At 42.9% G+C, this 19920-nt stretch overlaps 1 protein-coding gene across 2 annotated transcripts in view; it reads left to right on the forward strand.

The window, feature by feature from the left end:
* Positions 1-19920, forward strand: part of KLHL5 (kelch like family member 5) — a 150397-nt gene that overhangs the window by 102647 nt on the left and 27830 nt on the right. For both annotated transcript variants that reach the window (XM_068278459.1, XM_068278458.1), the window contains exons 5-7: positions 12133-12345; positions 14962-15148; positions 18834-19058. In XM_068278459.1, coding sequence (XP_068134560.1) covers positions 12133-12345; positions 14962-15148; positions 18834-19058 — 625 coding nt within the window. The remainder of the gene's footprint in view (positions 1-12132; positions 12346-14961; positions 15149-18833; positions 19059-19920) is intronic.

Consider the following 19920-nt stretch of genomic DNA (forward strand, 5'->3'; position numbering starts at 1 on the left):
CACTCTGCAACTGAAATAGTACCAAAAAAGTACGTGACAGGGACTGTCAAAATTATTCTGCGCATTTTCTTGCTTGCCGGTGGCTTCAAGGGAATTTTGCTTGTCTGTGGCTTCAAGGGAGGAAGGGAGGAGAAAAAGGACCAGGGGAACAGCCAACAGGTGCTATGGGCTACCATTTAGCATAAACAAGGTTTCATTTGCGATTACTTTAATTTTTCCGCCGGAATGCGGAATTTCGCAAAATTCTGGCAGAAATGTCATAGCGATGGAATTTACCGCTGGCGGAATCTGCGAATTCCGCCGCAACGGAATTTGCTCTTTCCGATCATCCCTAAACAACACATCCAGACCAAATGGTATCCTAAAACACACTGCATCTATATAGTTGTTGTATACTACCCCACCTTTTGTTTCCCCCCCATTCCCTTTAGATTGTAAGCTTGCAAGGGCAGGGCTCTCTCCCCCTTTTGTGTCTTGGAAATCTTATACATTTTATTCATCATGTTACTTTTATCTATGTTATTACCAATTCTGTATTTTGTATCATTTTTGTATTTTGTCGCGAATTATGTATCTTGTATATTTGTGTACACTATTATTGTCTTTATTATTATGTACCCCATGTTCGTTCACAGTACCATGGAATATATTGGCACTTTATACATTAATAATAATAAATACTATAGCTAAAATGCCTGCATCTAGCGCAAAGGGATTATTTCCAAATCGCCAGCGCACACTGCAAGTGGCATTTTTGGTGCACATTTGATTAGGACTTTTAAAGCACACCAAAAATGACACACACTAAGTGCACTGGAAAAACCTTGTGCATTTCCTGTGTTCTCTGCATTGTGCAGGACCAGCAGATGCAGAATAACACAGGCTGTTGTGGAGAAGATAAGGTTTAGGAAAAAGAAGAGCTAGAGGAGATCAGAGTTATGGGTTAGTGTTGAACTAGTCGGTCAGTTTTTTTCTTTTTTTTTTTTTTTTTTAAGGACAACTGTAACGAGAAGGATATGGTGGCTGCCATATGTATTTCCTTTTAAGCAATACCTATTGCCTGGCTGTCCTGCTGATCTGTCTGCCTCTAATACTCTAGCCATAGCCCCTGAACAAGCATGGAGCAGATCAGGTGTTTCTGACATTATTGTCCGATCTGACAAGAATGGCCGTATGTTTGTTTCTGGTGTGATTCAGACACTACTGCAGCCATATAGATCAGCAGGGCAGTCAGGCAACTGGTATTGTTTAAAAGGAAATACATATGGCAGCCTCCTTTTTCCATCTCACTTCAGGTGGCTAGAACTATATTTATTGCAAGATAACATTTTCAAGTTACAGGACATTTCACAAGTATGTTATAAAATGCGTTTCCTCCAGATCCCCTGACAATACACAGAAGAAGTATCTTACAATAAAGAATAAGCCATAACGCAAGATAAACAGTTCAGAAACAAAAAAAAATGAACAAAGCAGATTGGCGGCAACAAATAAAAAAAAAAAAAAAAAGGAATGCACATCCTCCATATAAAGTACCCCAACATATTATCTTTGTTTCCTCCAGGCCAATATCTGAAGCATCAGCTGTCAAACATACTAGTGATAGACGATCAGTCAGTTTTTTATAAGCAATCCTGAACTGAAAATAAACTAAACAATAAATAGGATTAATACTTATTGAGTTGAAAAACTGTCTTTTAGGGCCCATTCACAGTAGAACCACTTTTCTGATCAGCAAAAACTCGGTATACAGAGGCGCCAGAGTAGAGTAAAACGTTTTAAAAACCGCTTAAAAGGAGAGGGGGATGTTAAGGTGGACTCACCTCCCTCTTACAAAAAAAGAAAACTCACTTGAGTCTCAATAAAATAGAATTGTCAAGTAATTTATTCAACTCCACAAATGCAACGCGTTTCGCGGGCGTGACCCCGCTTCTTCAGGCAAAAATGGGAGCACAACTCAGTGGGTCAAGCAATAAGTTTGAGCGCCTCTGTGAACTTATAAACTTATTGCTTGACCCACTGAGTTGTGCTCCCATTTTTGCCTGAAGAAGCGGGGTCACGCCCGCGAAACGCGTTGCATTTGTGGAGTTGAATAAATTACTTGACAATTCTATTTTATTGAGACTCAAGTGAGTTTTCTTTTTTTGTAAGAGGGAGGTGAGTCCACCTTAACATCCCCCTCTCCTTTTAAGCGGTTTTTAAAACGTTTTACTCTACTCTGGCGCCTCTGTATACCGAGTTTTTGCTGATCTTCTAGTCCACCCTGGGTGGAGGGGTGCATCCCCATCTACTATCTACAGAGAGCGACTTCTTAACCTGAGTGGGGTCAGGTCCTAATGCTCCCCACCTGCATTTAAAGTGGTTGCCTATTGGTAACCCGTGTTTGTGAGTATATATATATACATAAAATTGTATTGAACTCTTCATTTTACCTGACAATACTGCACCATATTGGGCTCTCGATTCTCTTCTTGTTTTTAAGCACACTTTTCTGAGTGCTTTGTGATTGATGAGCACTTTTTAAAAATCGCTCCCATTCACCTTCATTAAAATCACGGTAAGAATCTCGTAAACATCGATGCGATTTTCGCGTACGCGATCGTGCAATTGCAGCGATTTTTATGCGATTTTAATTAATGTGAATGGGAGCGATTTTTAAAAAATGCTAATCACAGATTGCTCAGAAAAGCTCTTCTAGTGTGAATGGGCCCTAAATGTCTGAGAGCAGCAATCAATAATCAGTTCAGTGAATTGTTGCCCTTTTTATCTATTCCATGAACTCAGAAGTGGGTTTGTAATTTGCATACCTAAATGTTTAACCCTTTCAGTGAGAAAAATGTCCAGTTAAATGCGAAAATTGATCTGACATGGGACATAAAGGTTCCGATACCCTTTAAAAGAAATGTTGCAGCTCCTAAAAAAAACAAAAAAAAACACCTCTATTTACCCTGGGCTGCGTAGGACACTCCAGACCATGTGGACGTGATGTGGAGCGGCTCTCGCACAGGTGCGGAAGATCGGAGGGGACCCTGTGCCATCGGCTGGAGGCGGTGCTGCGGCAAGGGACATATCGGCTGCCAGGGGCTGGAGGAAGCCCCAGGTAAGTAGATGTTATTTTTATATGGGAGCTCGGACATTTCCTTGAAACTTTAAATACATGATAAATGACTACAGTATGACTTGCTTCACATGCTAGGTTAGGGTTTGCCAGAGGGGAATATTGTTATGTTGTGGAATTGTATTTGTCACTAGCACCATCTCCTTATTTTAATGAGCTTGAAATGAGAGTGGAAAAGTCAAAGGGCGTTCTAGGAAGTAATGAGCTGCTCCAGATGGAGATCTTCCCCCGGCAGCATTATGATATTGTTCAGCCCATGTACAGAAATTGCATTTTAGTAATGAGTATTAAGAAAATAACACAGTTGCATTAATGCCCATGTTTCTATGGGAACCCTAATGTGCTTTTGAGATGTATATATTATAAACGCTTTTCAACTTGCAATATGTATATTATTTAAAGAAAAAAAAAACGCATGATAATTATAGAGGCTGGCTTGTTACTCATTCTGCTACCAGCTGTAATTCAGAGATAAATGTAAGTCCAGTGTATATAAAGAGGAACTGTAGTGAAAATGGCATAATGAATAAAATTGCTTTTTTTTTGTTTGTTTTTTTCAAATCATTTATACATTTTTTTATTTTTTTTTTACTCAGTGTTTGCCCATTGTAAAATCTTTCCTCTCCCTGATTTTTACCTTCTGAAATTTGTCACAGGCAGTAACATGTTTAATACTGGCAGGTGATCTCTGCAAAATGTTCGTTTCTGAGCATTCTATGCTCAGAGAGATCATGCTTGCTTGGCAGTTTGAAACAGCTGTTTTTTTCCTACAATGCAACAAGGTTCAAAGATGTAAAATTGCCGGGGCACATCACACTGTGAGAGGGGTTTGACCACAAAATTAGCTATACAGATGTCCGTGATAATCCATTTAAGAAAAGGTATCGATTTCTTGTGGGAACAAGTGCTGTCCCAACTTGATTTTTGAATTGGAATTGTAAACTAAGGGCTTTGCGTCTTGAAGTGTTAAATTGTGTTTTATAAGCAATCACAGTAAGCCTAGAGTGACCTTTTGTTGGAGATGTAAGTAATTCTCTTCCTTAGTTTTTTATGTATTCACAAAGTATGTATTGGCCTGCTCAGTATCCTTTAGTGCTGCATAAAAAAAGTTTCAAGCTATTATTATTCCTATAAGATAGTATTTACATGTACATGTTCACACCGGACGTGTGATTATCTCAGGCCATGGCTTTGTGGTTGTGGCTTCACCCCAACCAGGGATTCTCTGTTCCCGTTCCTCTGGGTGTTTCTTCCCACATTGTTGTACATCATATTGAATTCCCTGCAGCCAATGTGTGTGTGATAGGGACATTACATTGTGTAGCGTTTCATTCCTCTTTACCCACCCCCATTTAGCCTGCGCTTGGCTGAATCAATCCGCCAGGATCATACATGAGATTTTCGTCAGAGGTGACCCTGAATAAACACCTCAGCCAGGAACTATCCAGCATGCACAAGGCACAATATGTTTTACTTATTTGAGAGGGGTGATGGGGAAATTCAGATGACGTTTCTACATATGGCTGTCGGTTGAGATAAATCCATAAGGGCACTAAATGGGAGGCCAGTGGCGTCACAGGACAGCTGTACACTTTGGATTTCTGGTTGAGACAAACTGGAAGGATTGTATTGGTCAATGGAAATTTAACATGCGTACATAGCATTCCAAATCTCGGTGTTACCGGTGGGTCAGGACATGCTGTTTCACTCACCCATATATCTAAGGTAGACGTTTAGATTTTTATCTGAAATATTTTAAGCCGAGCTGATCTAAAGGTAGCTTATGATTTCTTATGTACTCAATCGCTCAGCATGAGCACATTAATAGGATTCCTTTTCGGCTTTGGATCCAGCACATGTGCAATAGATTCCTCTGAAACAACACTGTTTACAGGCTGCGGTGACAGCCAGCAGCGCCTGCTTCCAATGCTATGGCAAGCTATTACAGACTGGCCATGTAGGGAAAGCCAAAATCTGCACAGACACATTTTCACGTGTTTGTAATCTGTTGCAGTGATGCCCTGTATGTGCGTTTTGTAAGCTGACTTTAAAGGCAATAGATCTCAGTCTTTCTCTCCCTCCGCTTCTGAAATGTCCCTCCTTGCTCCTTAACCTTTTTGTATGCAGGTAGTTCCAAAGTAAAGTGCTTTTACAGTAAACATGAAACACTAGTAACTTCAGATAAATTGGACTGAATTGGATTAAAATCCGCTTAATTATTTTTTTTTTTTATTTTTTTTTTACGATAGTACACCAACAGTGGCTAAATATATTAAAGGCAGAGGATCTACAGGGTAACCAGGCAACTGGTATTGCATGAAAGCAATATATATGGCGTATGGCAGCCTCCACATACATCTCGCTACAGTTGTCCTTTAATTATAGCAGACTACCACTCCCTTTTAAAAAGACTGTGCAGTAGTCTCTGCTAGCATATGTATATAAGAACAAGGTAAGGACTGGAATAATGTTTGTTAGATCCTTGTAATGTGTAGAATTGTCTCAGGAGACGATTGCTTGTTTGTTTGTTTTCCTCTCCAAAAAATGAAGTTTTACTTGAGACATAAGAACAAGAAGAGAAAGCAAGGAAATGTGCATTATAGTGGCAGGAGTTCTGAGAAAAGGGACTGTCAGGGAAATCTGTGTGGAAAGAATTATCAGCGCACTAGATGATATAGAACACTGTGCTCCTGGCATACATCTTTTATCCATCTGCTGGAACAGGCTGTACGCAGCTGCCATGATCACAAGTGATTGTTCCATCATCACTGAACTGTATGCATTGATGGAGGAGGACAGGCATGTAAGAGACATTTACTAATGCAAGGTCCTCAACAGTGGCCATTTCCTTCATCCTAATGTAATAAACACTGTTATGATCATCAATTAGAGGCTCTTATATTTAACAAGCCGTTTCATAACACATAAAAGAACACTCACTTAGTAAAACTTGCCAGTTAGTGATATTCTCTCAGCTTCCCTTTACTTGAATTCATATGATCTTCTACAGCCACATTTCTCAAGCTTTCCATTGCGTCTTGGTGGGACTGTAGAAGACTGTGGCATGCAACCTGTGTGCAGTGTTCTATCTCTAAAATGATATGTGTACAATCCTGGTCAAAGGTTTTAAAAATATTGGAAATTTAGAAGAGTTGGTGCTTAAGTTTTTATAATAGCAATTTGCATATACTCCAGAATGTTATGAAGAGTGTTCAGATGAATTGCATAGTACTTCTTTGCCATGTAAATTAACTAAATCCCCAAAAAATCTTTCCACTACATTTCATTGCTGTCATTAAAGGACCTGCTGAGATAATTTCAGTAATCGTCTTGTTAACTCAGGTGAGAATGTTGACGAGCACAATGCTGGAGATCATTATGTCAGGCTGATTGGGTTAGAATGGGCAGACTTGACTTATTAAAAGGAGGATGATGCTTGAAATCATTGATCTTCCATTGTTAACCATGGTGACCAGCAAAAAAACGCATGCAGCCATCATTGCGTTGCATAAAAATGACTTCACAGGCAAGGATATTGAGGCTACTAAGATTGCACCTAAATCAACAATTTATAGGATCATCAAGAACTTCAAAGAAAGAGGTTCAATTCTTGTTAAGAAGGCTTCAGGGAGTCCAAAAAAGTCCAGCAAGCGCCAGGATCGTCTCCTAAAGAGGATTCAGCTGCGGGATCTGAGTGTAACCAGTGCAGAGGTTGCTCGGGAATGGCAGCAGGCAGGTGTGAGCGCATCTGCACACACAGTGAAGCGAAGACTTTTGGAAGATGGCCTGGTTTCAAGAAGGGCAGCAAAGAAGCCACTTCTCTCCCAAAAAAAACATCAGGGACAGATTGATCTTCTGCAGAAAGTATGGTGAATGGACTGCTGAGGACATATTCTACGATTAAGCCCCTTTCCGATTGTTTGGGGCATCTGGAAAAAGGCTTGTCAGGAGAAGAAAAGGTGAGTGCTACCATCAGTCCTGTGTCATGCCAACAGTATAGCATCCTGAGACCATTCATGTGTGGAGTTGCTTCTCATCCAAGATAGTGGGCTCACACACAATTTTGCCAAAAAAACAGCTATGAATAAAGAATGGTGCCAAAACTCCCTCCAACAGCAACTTCTTCCAAAAATCCAACAACAGTTTGGTGAAGAACAATGCATTTTCCAGCACGATGGAGCACCGTGTCATTAAGGCAAAAGTGATAACTAAGTGGCTCGGGGACCAAAACATTGGAATTTTAGGTCCATGGCCGGGAAACTCCCCAGATCTTAATCCCATTGAGAACTTGTGGTCATTCCTCAAGAGGCGGGTGGACAAAGAAAAACCAACTAATTCTGAGAAACTCAAAGAAGTGATTATGAAAGAATGGGCTGCTATCAGTCAGGATTTGGCCCAGTAGTTGATTGAGAGCATGCCCAGTCGAATTGCAGAGGTCCTGAAAAAGAAGGGACAACACTGCAAATACTGACTCTTTGCATAAATCTTATGTAATATATATATATGTTACGGCCAGAACCCGAAGTTTGGCCACTTCTAGTTCTGGCCGGCCACTTCGGGTTCTGGCCAGCCAATGCGCGAAGTGGCCGCTGCGCTGAGGCCAATGTTAGAAATGGAATGATTCCTCTGACATTAATGTATCTTCTGGCCGCAGCGCAGCGGCCAAACGTAGAACAACTTAGTTCATTTAATGCAATTCAGCCGGCGGCAATGTAATGCTTTTTCTCTGCATCTCTCTCTCCTCCTCTGCCTCTCTCTCTCCTTCTCCCCCCCCCTCCCGCCTCTCTCGCTCTCCTATGCGCAGCCGGGCGGGGACACGAGTGAGTCGTTCGTCGCGGCAGGGGAATCCTGCCGTTCTTGCAGAGAGGGTGCTGGCAGAAGCGATGTCTGCAGCCTCCCCGCTCTGCTTTCCTGGTGCGACGAACGACTCCCGGGGACACGCGTGTCCCCGCCTGCTGCCCATAAGAGGAGGAGAGAGAGGCAGAGAAAAAGCCAGCGGCTTGAATTGTTACATTGCCGCCGGCTGAATTGCATTAAATGAACTAAGTGGTTATATGTTTGGCCGCTGCGGCCAGAAGATACATTAATGTCAGAGGAATCATTCCATTTCCAACATTGGCCGCAGCGCAGCGGCCACTTCGCGCATTGGCCGGCCAGAACCCGAAGTGGCCGGCCAGAACTAGAAGTGGCCAAACTTCGGGTTCTGGCCGTAACATATATAAAATCGTATGTATGTATGTATGTATACGTATGTGTGTATGTGCCGCGATCACGCAAAAACGGCTTGACCGATTTGAATGAAACTTGGTACACAGATCCCTTACTACCTGGGATGATATGTTCTGGGGGTCTCGCGTCCCCCCTGTACACCTGGGCGGAGCTACAAACAGCTAATCAGATTTCACCCATTCATGTCAATGGAAAAAATTTAAAAGGCTGCCATTCTCACAGTAATCAAGCCAGAGTCCCCACACTTGGCACAGGTGGTCACTTGGTGATCGAGGCTACAAATCCAGGAAAAGTGGGCGGAGCATAAAACAGCCAATCAAATTTCAGCCATTCATTTTAAATGGGAAAATCTCAACTGCAGCCATTCTTACAATGGCAGGGTTTTCAAACTTGCCACACTTGGTCACTGGGTGACTGGGATTAATATTCAGGAAAGTGGGTGTAGCCTACAACAGCCAAACAAAATTCACCTATTTATTTTTAAGGGGAGTATTTAAATTGCTGCCATTCTTACACTGTTAATGGCAGAGGCTTCAAACTTGCTACAGTCGGTCTTTGGGTGACTGGGGTCCAAATTCACTAAAGGGGTGGGGCCACAAGCAGCCAATCAGATTTCCTTGGTGGATAAACTACTTCTATTCACACATTTTTGATGCCAGGAACCTAAAAGCTCACAAACTTGGTCATTGAGTGACTGTGTGTCCAGGTTACAAAAAGTGGGCGGAGCCAAAAACAACTTTTACTGGCAAAAATATAAACTGCAGCCATTCTTACACCGTTAATGGCAGGGTTCTCAAACTTTGCACAGTTGGTCACCGGGTGAATGAGATTAAGATTTTGGAAGGTAGGTGGAGCCTACAACAGCCAATGAAAAATTCACCTTTCGATTTTCAAAGTGAATATTTAAGCTGCTACCATTCTTATACTGTTAATAGCAGATGCCTCAAACCTGGTACAGTTGGCCACTAGGGTTCAAATTCAGAAAGGGGGCGGAGCCACAAACAGCCAATCAGATTTGTTTATTTTTCAATAGGAATATACAAAGTATTGATACCAAGGACCCAAAAGCTGATAAACTTGATAATTGAGTGACTGTATGTCAAGGTTAGAAAAAGTGGGCGGCGCCACCAACTTAATTTTTACATGGCATGGTTCCCAAACTTTACACAATTGGCCACTAAGTGACTGGGATTCATATTCAGAAATGTGGGTGGAGCCTAAAGCAGCCAATCAAAATTCACCTATTGAATTTCAAGGGGAATATTTACATTGCTACCATTCTTACACTGTTAATGGCAGAGGCCTCAAACCTGATACAGTCAGTTATTGGGTGACTGGGGTCCAAATTCACTAAAGGGGGTGGAGCCACAAACAGCCAATCAGATTTTTTAGATTGATTTCAGCCATTCTGTTATTGGCAGGGTTCTCAAACTTGACACAGTTGGCCACTGGGTGACTGGGACTAATATTCAGGAAAGTGGATGGAGCCTACAGCAGCCAATCAAAATTCACCTTTTGATTTTCAAGGTGAATATTTATATTGCTGCCATTCATACACTCTTAATGGCAGAGGCCTCAATTCTGGTACAGTCAGTCACGGGGAGACTGGGGTTTAAATTCTGAACAGGGAGCCAGCCAAAAACAGCCAATCAGATTTGTTTAATTTCAATGGTAAAATGCAACTAATTGATGCCAAAGACCCCATAGCTCATAAACTTAGTTATTGAGTGACTGTATGTCAAGATTAGAAATAGTGGGCAGAGCCAAAAACAACTAACTTTTTACATGGGAAAATATAAACTGCACCTATTCTTACACTGTTAATGGCAGGGTTCTCAAACTTGATACAGTTGGTCACTGGGGGACTAGCATTAATATTCGGGAAAGTAGGTGGAGCCTACAAGAGCCAATCAAAATTCACCTATTGATTTTCAAGGGGAATATTGAAACTGCTGTCATTCTTACACTGTTAATGACAGAAGCCCCAAACCTGCTACAGTCGGTCATCAAGTGACTGGGGTTCAAATTCACTAAAGGGGCGGAGCCACAAACAGCCAATCAGATTTGCTTTTCTGGATAAACTGCTTCCATTCACACAATTTTGATGCCAAGAGAACCCAAAAGCTCACAAACCTGGTCATTGAGTAGTGACTGTGTGTCAAGGTTACAAAAAATGGGCGGAGCCAAAAACAAATTCCACTGGGAAAATGTAGACTGCAGTCCTTCTTACACTGTTTATGACAGGGTTCCCAAACTTTGCCCAGATGGTCACTGGGTGACTGAGATTAATATTCAGAGAAGTGGGTGGAGCCTATAATAGCCAATCAAAATTCACCTGTTGATTTTCAAGGGGAATATTTAAATTGCTGCCAATTTTTACACTGGTAATAGCAGATGCCTCAAACCTGCTACAGTTGGTCATTGGGTGAATGGGGTTCAAATGCTGGAGAGGGGCGCAGCCACAAACAGCCAATCTGATTTGTTTAATTTCTTTGGGAATATACAAATTATTGATGCTAAAGACCCCAAAGCTCACAAACTTGGTCATTGAGTAATTGTGTGTTAGGGTTAGAAAAAGTGGGTGGAGCCAACACCAGCCAAATACATACCCGGGCAATGCCGGGCAATCAGCTAGTTGTCAATAAAAGCCTTTGAAACGTATGAAGTGCTTATAATTATTTCAGTACATCACATAAACAACTGAAACAAACCTCTAAAAGCAGTTTAGCAGCAAACTTTGTGAAAACTCGTATTTTTGACAGTCTCAAAACTTTTGGCCAGGACTGTACATACTACAGGCCGGACAGTATCTCTAGAGCAGTGGTTCCCTGCAAATTGGTCGAATACTGTTATAGGGGATCCTGGGCTGTAAGTCTTCAGGAACCATTATTTTTTTAAATAATGGATTCCAATGACTTTAATGCTGGTGAATTGGTTTAGAACAAAAATTACTTTAGTCCGTTTTGGAAGCTAAGATCCTTCGAATTTGTAACCTAGTGGTCTTTATTGCTACTAGAGTTCCAGCTTGCGGTGAGCTTGTGTTTTGAGTGCAGAGGGGTAAAGGTAAATTGACTACTCCCCACAGCACCTGCTTTTACCTTAAAGTGAACCTCCAGACTAAAAATCTACTCAGCAGCACTGAAAAGGCTTGGTGTTTCTTTCTTTCACAGCATCAGAACTTATTTTTTTCTACCCAAGCCTCATTTTTAGCAGCACAGAAGTTAAGCTCCGCCCCATCAAAGAAATCTGCCTGGGCATTTTTACCCTGATGCTGTGCAAAGCATGATGGGATTTCTGATGATGTTCTCCTTCCGCTGTTTTGGCGCAAATGTTTTATTTTGAATTTGAGATTTGAAGCCTAGCGCGTGCAGCTGGGAGGGGTGATCAGGACACAGGACAGTTGGAACTGTGTCTCATATGCTCCCTGTCACCTCCTTTCAGTCAAAAAGATGGCTGCCTCCATTAAAAAGATGGCTGCCCTATGAAATCACAAACATTTGCCTGTTCTTTTAAAACGGGGTGGGTAAGAGATTAGATATTACCGATTAATTTTAATTAACATAACTAATGTAACTTAATGACCGTATGTTTGTTTAGGCTGAAGTTCACCTTTAAGTCCCAGCAGGATAAGCATGGCTACACTTGTTTGTAAATGTCTAATTCATTTTGTAAAATTGACTATAGGAACCTGGTGTTTTTTTTTTTTTTTTTTTTTTTTTTTTTTTTTTTTTAAACGCAACATGTTTGCATAGCTTAATGCCCCGTGTTTTACTGTTTATTTACAGGAACATTTCTTGGAAGTCATTAGAAATCAAGAGTTTCTGTTGCTGCCGGCCACAGAAATTGCTAAATTGTTAGCAAGTGATGATATGAATATTCCCAATGAAGAAACCATCCTGAATGCCTTACTCACCTGGGTCCGGCATGATGTAGAGCAGAGGAGAAGAGACCTCAGTAAGCTTCTGGCCTACATCCGGTTACCCCTGCTGGCACCACAGGTACATTGCATCTCCAGACTGTAAATACATAATGCATATGAAGAGTGAGTATAAAGTTCATGTTGAACATTGTACCTGGAAGATATAATGCAAAATATACTCATAGGAGGACTTAAAGAGTACCTAAAAGGAAGCTCGGGTACAAAAATACTTAAAGAGAGTGAAGCCTCAGGATTGAGGTTTCCCTTTCTGCTCTGCTGTCCCCTGTCGCTGAGCGCGTCCCCCCAGAAGATTAGCGACAATGTGTTGTCTCTAATCATATCGGGGCTGCGCAATAGCTGACCCAGCTCGCCTGTGCATGCGTAGTGGGCCGGAGCCGCATGCTCTGTTCTACTGCACATGTGCGGACTGGCTTGCATGGCTAGTGTGCGGCCCCGATGTGGCGGGGCATGCTCAACAATGGGGGGCTTCAAATCAACGAGGGAAGGCTCAATAGGATCCGGTGGCTTTCCCTCTTTTAGGTATGGCTCCGATTTTGATTCCAAGCTTCGACTTTTCACTTTAAAAAAACTTGACTCTCTAGGAACTCTACTCTTCACACTATAGAGTGTGATACACCCTTCATAGTCTTAGAAGTGCAGGCAAGACCCAATGGTCCCCAGAGCTCTGCACCAGGTGTGCCCAGCCAGATGTTAGTGTTGGGTATTATGGTGTAGGGAAACAGTGAGAGTGAGGAGCAAATGCTGCTGTTTTGGGGGAAATGGCAGTCTGCCAAATAAAAACGTTTTAAACTGAATGGTTAAGTTTACCCCTAGCCATGGCTTACAGAATGCATGTCCAAAAATGTGTGTGTGTGATTCTTGAGGGATGTGATTTTTTTTTTTTTTTTTTTTAAATCATCCATAGCATTACAATAGCAAGCCCTTTTCAAATCACAAGCGCTTAGAAAAGCTCTGCTAGTGGGTTCCAGGCCTTAAGGAGTTTGCAGATATGTTGTTCAGTGCATGATTAACCAGATCCTTGGGATGCATATCTACACCCCTGAAAATTTTACTTGTGGATCAGAGCATAGATATATGTTTCCTTACACCGATCATGCGCACTCGCATTCTCCCCTGTTGCTATTCCGCCAGTCTGAGATGGGTGAATAAAATTTGTGGCAAAAAACAATATATAGATCATTACTGTGTGATAAGTAGCAATAAATTTATTGGCTGGGAGGAATGTGAGGAGCATATGTGAAAATTGCTGTGGCTTTTAAAGAACAAGTAGATAAATACTACTTCTACTTACATACCAGATGTATTGTGCTATCCACGTAATGATTCCTGTGAATTTTACAAAGTAGAAGCAGAAAATCCTATTCTAGGCAGTGGCCATCTTGCCAAGCTAATGCTGACATCAGATCCTCCCTGCTTCTTGTCCCCCCCCCCCCCCCTTTCTCTTGCTCATTGTGTATTCATTAGCTGCCCTCCTCCCAGAGTCTTTTTTTTTTTTTTTTTTTTTTTTATTATTTTTTACACATCCAATCACTGAGTCACCTCAGCCTTGCTTGTAAACACAAGTGATCAGCTAGGCAGGGAAATAAATGGAAGAGGAGGAATATATTATAGATAAAAAGAACTCCCAGCATTCAACTCTTTGGCACTGTTTGGCACTAGGGCCAGTGCTCCTAAAGTATGTGATAACTCCAAACCATAACAGCAGAAAAAGTTTTGCAAGTTTTGAATGCAGGATTAGCATCTTTATCACTTAATACATTCAGACCAGTTGCTGTTGAAATTTGATTTTTATGGTGACAATACTGCTTTAAGGGGAAACAAGCTGTGGTAGTCAAGTGGTTAAACAAGTATAGGAAAGGGGCCTAATGATCAACAACATAATGTGTAGGTTAGAACACAACTAAGTTAATTAAAATGAGCGTAGAGCTATAAGTCACATTGCTGGCTTTGTCCAATTCCTGAAGATTCCTTTGCCTCTTTTTTACGGTGCACACAAGGTAAGCCTAGGGCACATCCTACTGCAGCTCCAAAGAGTAAATGGAGATTGCATTTGTGGGGATTTTTACAATTTAATTTTCGAACTGCACAGATTATTTTAAAGCTACAGAAATGTGTTTAAAGTGTACCCGAGGAGACATGTCACATTGTGAGATAAACCTGTGTATGTACAGTGCAAAACCTATAGATAACCAGGCTGTTTTACTTTCTTTATTATGCTGCCTGAAAGAGTTCATTTTCAGGCATGGAAGTGACAGCTTCTGTCTTGTTGGTAGCGTGTCAGGAATATAGTAACATCACAGATAAGCAAATTACAGCCATAAAAATTTTCCTGGCAGAATACAACATCTAAGAACAGGGGGAGATAGGAAAAGGTCAATAAATAGTTGATGTATTTTCACTCAGGGACACTTAATAGGCTGCCACTGATTATAGACAGTAAAACATTCAACCTACTTTGTATTTGTTTAAAAAGAAATATAAAATAAAACCATGACATATCTAATAAAAAAGTCATTTCTAGTATTAGGAGGATTAATACATTTATCTCATCAGTTTATTTTCACCTCGGGTTCACTTTAAAGAAGACATTTTAATGGCTGTGTGCTTGAAGTTAGAGTAATTTATAATAAAAAATGAAATCCCTGTAAAGAAAACCCCTTCCTGTCTCTTTCAGTTCCTTGCAGACATGGAGAATAATGCACTATTTAGAGATGACATTGAGTGTCAGAAGCTCATAATGGAAGCCATGAAATACCACTTGTTGCCTGAGAGGAGACCCATGTTACAGAGCCCACGTACCAAGCCCAGGAAGTCCACAGTGGGCATGCTTTTTGCTGTGGGTGGTATGGATGCTACCAAAGGTAATACCTCCATCCGCCAGTGACACCAAATATTGCTCTTATGGTCAAAGTTGGGAACATATTCACAAAGATCACAATTTACCCCTTCACACATTGCTGCACATCACAGCATCTTGGAAAGGAAACTGCAATTCACTTACAAAGTATCAGGTTTTTTTGTGAAAGTTGTTGTGGCCCAATGTGCAAGATATAGGAAATGCTCTTCTCCTTAATTTTTGTAAATGACTGGGTATTGCCCTGCTCTCATAAGTAGCCCTGCATCACATGATGCCTGTTTGCTTGTGTGACAGTGATTAGTGGCGAGGTCCCCCCTGTTATTACAAAAGACTGTTGATATGAGGTGTCAGGATTTTTCTCCAGTAAGAGGGGAGGATCTCATGCTGTGAGAGCCAAAACTGAGCTGACAAAGGGATCCAGTGGACCCACTTTCTGTTCCTAGAACATGCTCATTACTGATATCGTTCCAAGAACAATATATTGGTTGCTGTGTATACTCGAACAGAAACTGATCAGAGCATAAACCAAGGGACTTCGGTTTTCCTTCAGAGACAAGAAAAATTGTTTGACTCACGTATTAACCTAGTGTAGAAACCCAGGCCGCTACTTTAACTTTCCCATATTGCTTCTCTGGTGGTCACTACCCCACCACCATACAATATTCCCTGGTGTCTAGTAATCCCCGCCCCTTGCCCATATAGCCGATCTGGCACCTATTGGTCCCCCCTCCCTTCAACATACAATGTTACGTGGGGAATCGTAACCCCACCCCTCATACAGTATATTTGGTGTCTAGTGGTCGCCCTCCCTCCTCCATACAGTGTTTTTGGTGTGTAATGGTCCTCCCTCCCCCATACAGTGTATCTAGTGTCTAGTGGTCCTCCCTCCCCCCCCCCCCCCCATCATACAGTGTACCTGGTGTCTAGTGGTCCCTCTCCCTCCCCATACAATGTTACCAGGTGTAGAATTCCCCTCTCCCCCCTTCTCTTGCAGCATACCTGTTGTGTAGCTGTCCCCACCCTCCCCTATATAGCATACCTGGTGTCTAGCGGTCCCCCCCCCCCTCCCTCCCAATCTGGGGCCGGACATGCTGCACGCGACATCTTCCATCGCATAGGATTCATTTAGTGAGCACACACTAGAGGCTGAATCCTACACAAAGGAAGAGTCTGGGCCCGGATCAGGTAAGGTGCTTTTCCACCGCCTCAGTTGTCAATACACTCAGCAAGGGGATGCAGGGAGGGCGGCCAATAGACAGCAGGGAAACATGCTATAGGAGAGGGAGGGAACACCAGGTACTCTGTAGGAGAGTAACCTGAGAATTTGTTTGAGGGAGAAGCGTGCATTTTAGGAGCAAAAAAAAAATCTGTTTATACCCGCATTTATACAGTATGTACAACACCAACCAGAGAGCCCACTTAAAGCACCAACATCTGACAATATTGGAGTAATTTTAGAATAGATACTTTATTTAAGGAAACCATCTCATATAAAGTCAATAAAATCACCACAAGGGTGATGCAGACTTGTGATACATAGTATTATATTACAGTACAATAATAATTGACAGCACCCATCACTCTCTCATAAATATAATTATAATTACAATCGCAGTATACACAAATATATACAAAAATGTATATATTATCTTGGTTGTGCCCCCCCATTACCCCCCCCCCCCCAGACACTCATATTGCCGTAGGTCATTGCTTCATTGTGATACGCAAACCCCTTCACCGCGACAAGGTAATGATCATGGAGGGGAATGGGCACATATACATGCCTTTTGTTTTGTAAAATTAGGCAGGCATGTACACGAACCAGAAAAATTATTACAGCGGCCTTCAAAATTCAGGAATCCGCCTGGAGTCCTGGACCCTGTTAATGGCGGAGAAGGCAGTCAAGCGGCCTGCGGGCAGAGATGCTGTGTGGGGAGCGACTTAGTCCTGGGGCAGGCGGCCAGTCACACGGCGTGCAGGCAGAGATGCTGTGTGTGGGGACTGACTTAGTCTTCAGGCGGGCAGTAACCCTCCGGGATCCATGCCTCATTCATTTTGATAAAGGTGAGGTACGGAACACTTTTGTGACTTAGGCGACTTCTTTTCTCAGTGACAATGCCTCTAGCTGTGCTGAAGGTCCTTTCTGACAGGACGCTTGAGGCAGGGCAAGACAGAAGTTGGATGGCAAATTGGGACAGCTCTGGCCACACGTCAAGCCTGCGCACCCAGTCGTCCAAGGGTTCATCGCTGCTCAGTGTCTACATCCACACTTAAGGCCAGGTAGTCGGCTACCTGCCAGTCCAGGCATTGGTGGAGGGTGGATCCAGAAGCGCTAAGGCGAGGCATTGGACTAAAGAATGTCCGCATGTCTGACCTCACCATGAGATCGCTGGAGCGTCCTGTCCTTGCCTGCGTGGACATGGGAGAAGGATTACTGGCAGTGGTACCTTTATTGTGTTGTGCTGTGACATCACCCTTAAATGCTTTGTAAAGTATAGCACAGGCACAGTGACATTGCGTGCGCTCAACTCACGTAGGTAGGTGGGTGCACTGTGAACATGTAGGTAGGTATATGCAGTGATGGGTATTACAATGTGCACCTGTCACACACAGACAGTTGGCGGACAGGCACAGTGACACTGCGTGCACTCAACTCACATAGGTAGGTGGGTGCACTGTGAACATGTGTATATGCAGTAATGGGTATTACAATGTGCACCTGTCACACACACACACACACACACAGGTAGTCACTGAATGTGCTGGGCCTGGCAGTGGCACACACAGTATGAATTATCAAGGCTGTCTATGCAACACAAGTGTCAGTGGGACACACAGAAAAAAAAATAGATCACAAGAACAAGATTAGCTCTCAAAAGCTGTTGTGGGGTGCTATTTTAGCAATAAGGATCAGCAAGGAGCAAGCTAAGAATCCTACAAGAGCCTAACTAATCTTTGCCTATGAGAGTCTGCAGCAGCAGGTGTCCCTTCTCTATTTACTGCAGGCACACAAATGAGTAAAATGGCCGGCGGTGCCTGCCTTTTATAAGAGGGGGAAGTGGCTCCCGGAGGGAGTGTAGCCTGATTGGCTACAATGTGCCTGCTAACTATGATGTAGAGGGTCAAAGTTGACCCTAATGGTGCATTATGGGGATGAACCGAACTTCCGGAAAAGTTTGCGGTTCTTCGCTGGGAACCGTTCGGGCCATCTCTACGCTACTGTCCTTGGCTCATCTAATCTTTTAATTACTCTGCCCATTAGTGTGTATTTATCTATTGCCAGTGCCTTCTAAAGAATCTTCCGCAGCAGCACAGTTGCTTTGCATTGAAAATCAGATGCTTTGTATGTCTGTTACCAATGTTCCTCCGTGTGTGGTCTCCAGCCACTTTTGTTGTAGCCAATTGGAAGTGCTCTCTCGCAAACAACAATCAGAGATGGGTTATTGCTGGTGGTCAGAATGAGGTGGGAGCTATCTGTACCCTGACCCCTTGTTCAAGTATATAAATATCTGCAATGCAGAAAATGTGGTGAGCATACAAATCTGACAGAATACATCAGATGATCTCTCATTCTTTTAGATACTTTGCAGTGATTTTGACTTTAGCCAAAATCATTTTACTGTAAGTGTAAAAAATGCCATGTCAAGTCATCTTTACTTATATGTGTCTTGCTTGAAAAAATGTTCCAGGAGCAACAAGCATTGAAAAGTATGATCTGCGCACCAACACCTGGACTCCAGTAGCCAACATGAATGGGCGAAGGCTGCAGTTCGGTGTGGCGGTTTTGGATGACAAGCTGTATGTTGTTGGAGGACGAGATGGGCTGAAAACTCTGAACACCGTGGAGTGTTATAATCCAAAAACAAAAACCTGGAGTGTCATGCCACCCATGTCTACACACCGGCATGGTCTTGGTAAGTGACCCTCCCTAGCCATGAGGGTTAAAGCGTATCTCTCTGGCAGCGAGATACATAGAGAGCGCACGTCTCTTGTGCAGACTGGCCGAAGTTACGGAACCAATACCGGCGATACAGAAGGCTGAGGATGGCGGTGTGGGAGCGATCCTTGCACATGGTGCTGGAGGAAGCCCCAGGTATGTATAAAACTTTTATTTTATATAGGAGAAAGCTGGAGAGGACAGCGTGGGGGAGCCCAGGGACCGCATGGGGCCGGAGGAAGATCCAGGTAAGTATAAATACGATACTTGTAGTCTCAGGTTTCCTTTATAACTGAAACGCAAACGCACCAAAAATGCTGCAGGAGCCGCAATTGTGATTTGGCCTGATCACAGTCGCTGCAGTGAGTTTACCTGCGTATACTTTCGTTGGCATAGTGCTTTTTGGAATTGTCTGTGATCCCTAAGTGCTGTGGTCCCCTGGCCTTGCTATAGTCTCTGAGATTTAAAGGGAACCTTAACTGAGCGGGGGGTATAGAGTTTTACTTACCTGGGGCTATTACCAGCCCCCTGCAGCAGTCCTGTGCCCTCGGCGCCGCACTGGAATCCTCTGGTCCCCCACTGTCACTTAGTTTCGTTTTTGACGACTCACCAGTCGCCGGCCGCCATGCGTATTATTGGACGCATTCACCAATGCAATTAGCGCTATTGCGGACCGCAACGCGTACAAATATCTACGCGTGCGGAATGCGGCAACGCGTATTTTTGTACGCGTTGCGGTCCGCAATAGCGCTAATTGCATTGGTGAATGCGTCCAATAATACGCATGGCGGCCGGCGACTGGTGAGTCGTCAAAAACGAAACTTAAGTGACAGCGGGGG

The sequence above is a fragment of the Hyperolius riggenbachi genome, chromosome 1 (genome assembly GCF_040937935.1).
Source record: "Hyperolius riggenbachi isolate aHypRig1 chromosome 1, aHypRig1.pri, whole genome shotgun sequence".
NCBI classification, from domain to species: Eukaryota; Metazoa; Chordata; class Amphibia; order Anura; family Hyperoliidae; genus Hyperolius; species Hyperolius riggenbachi.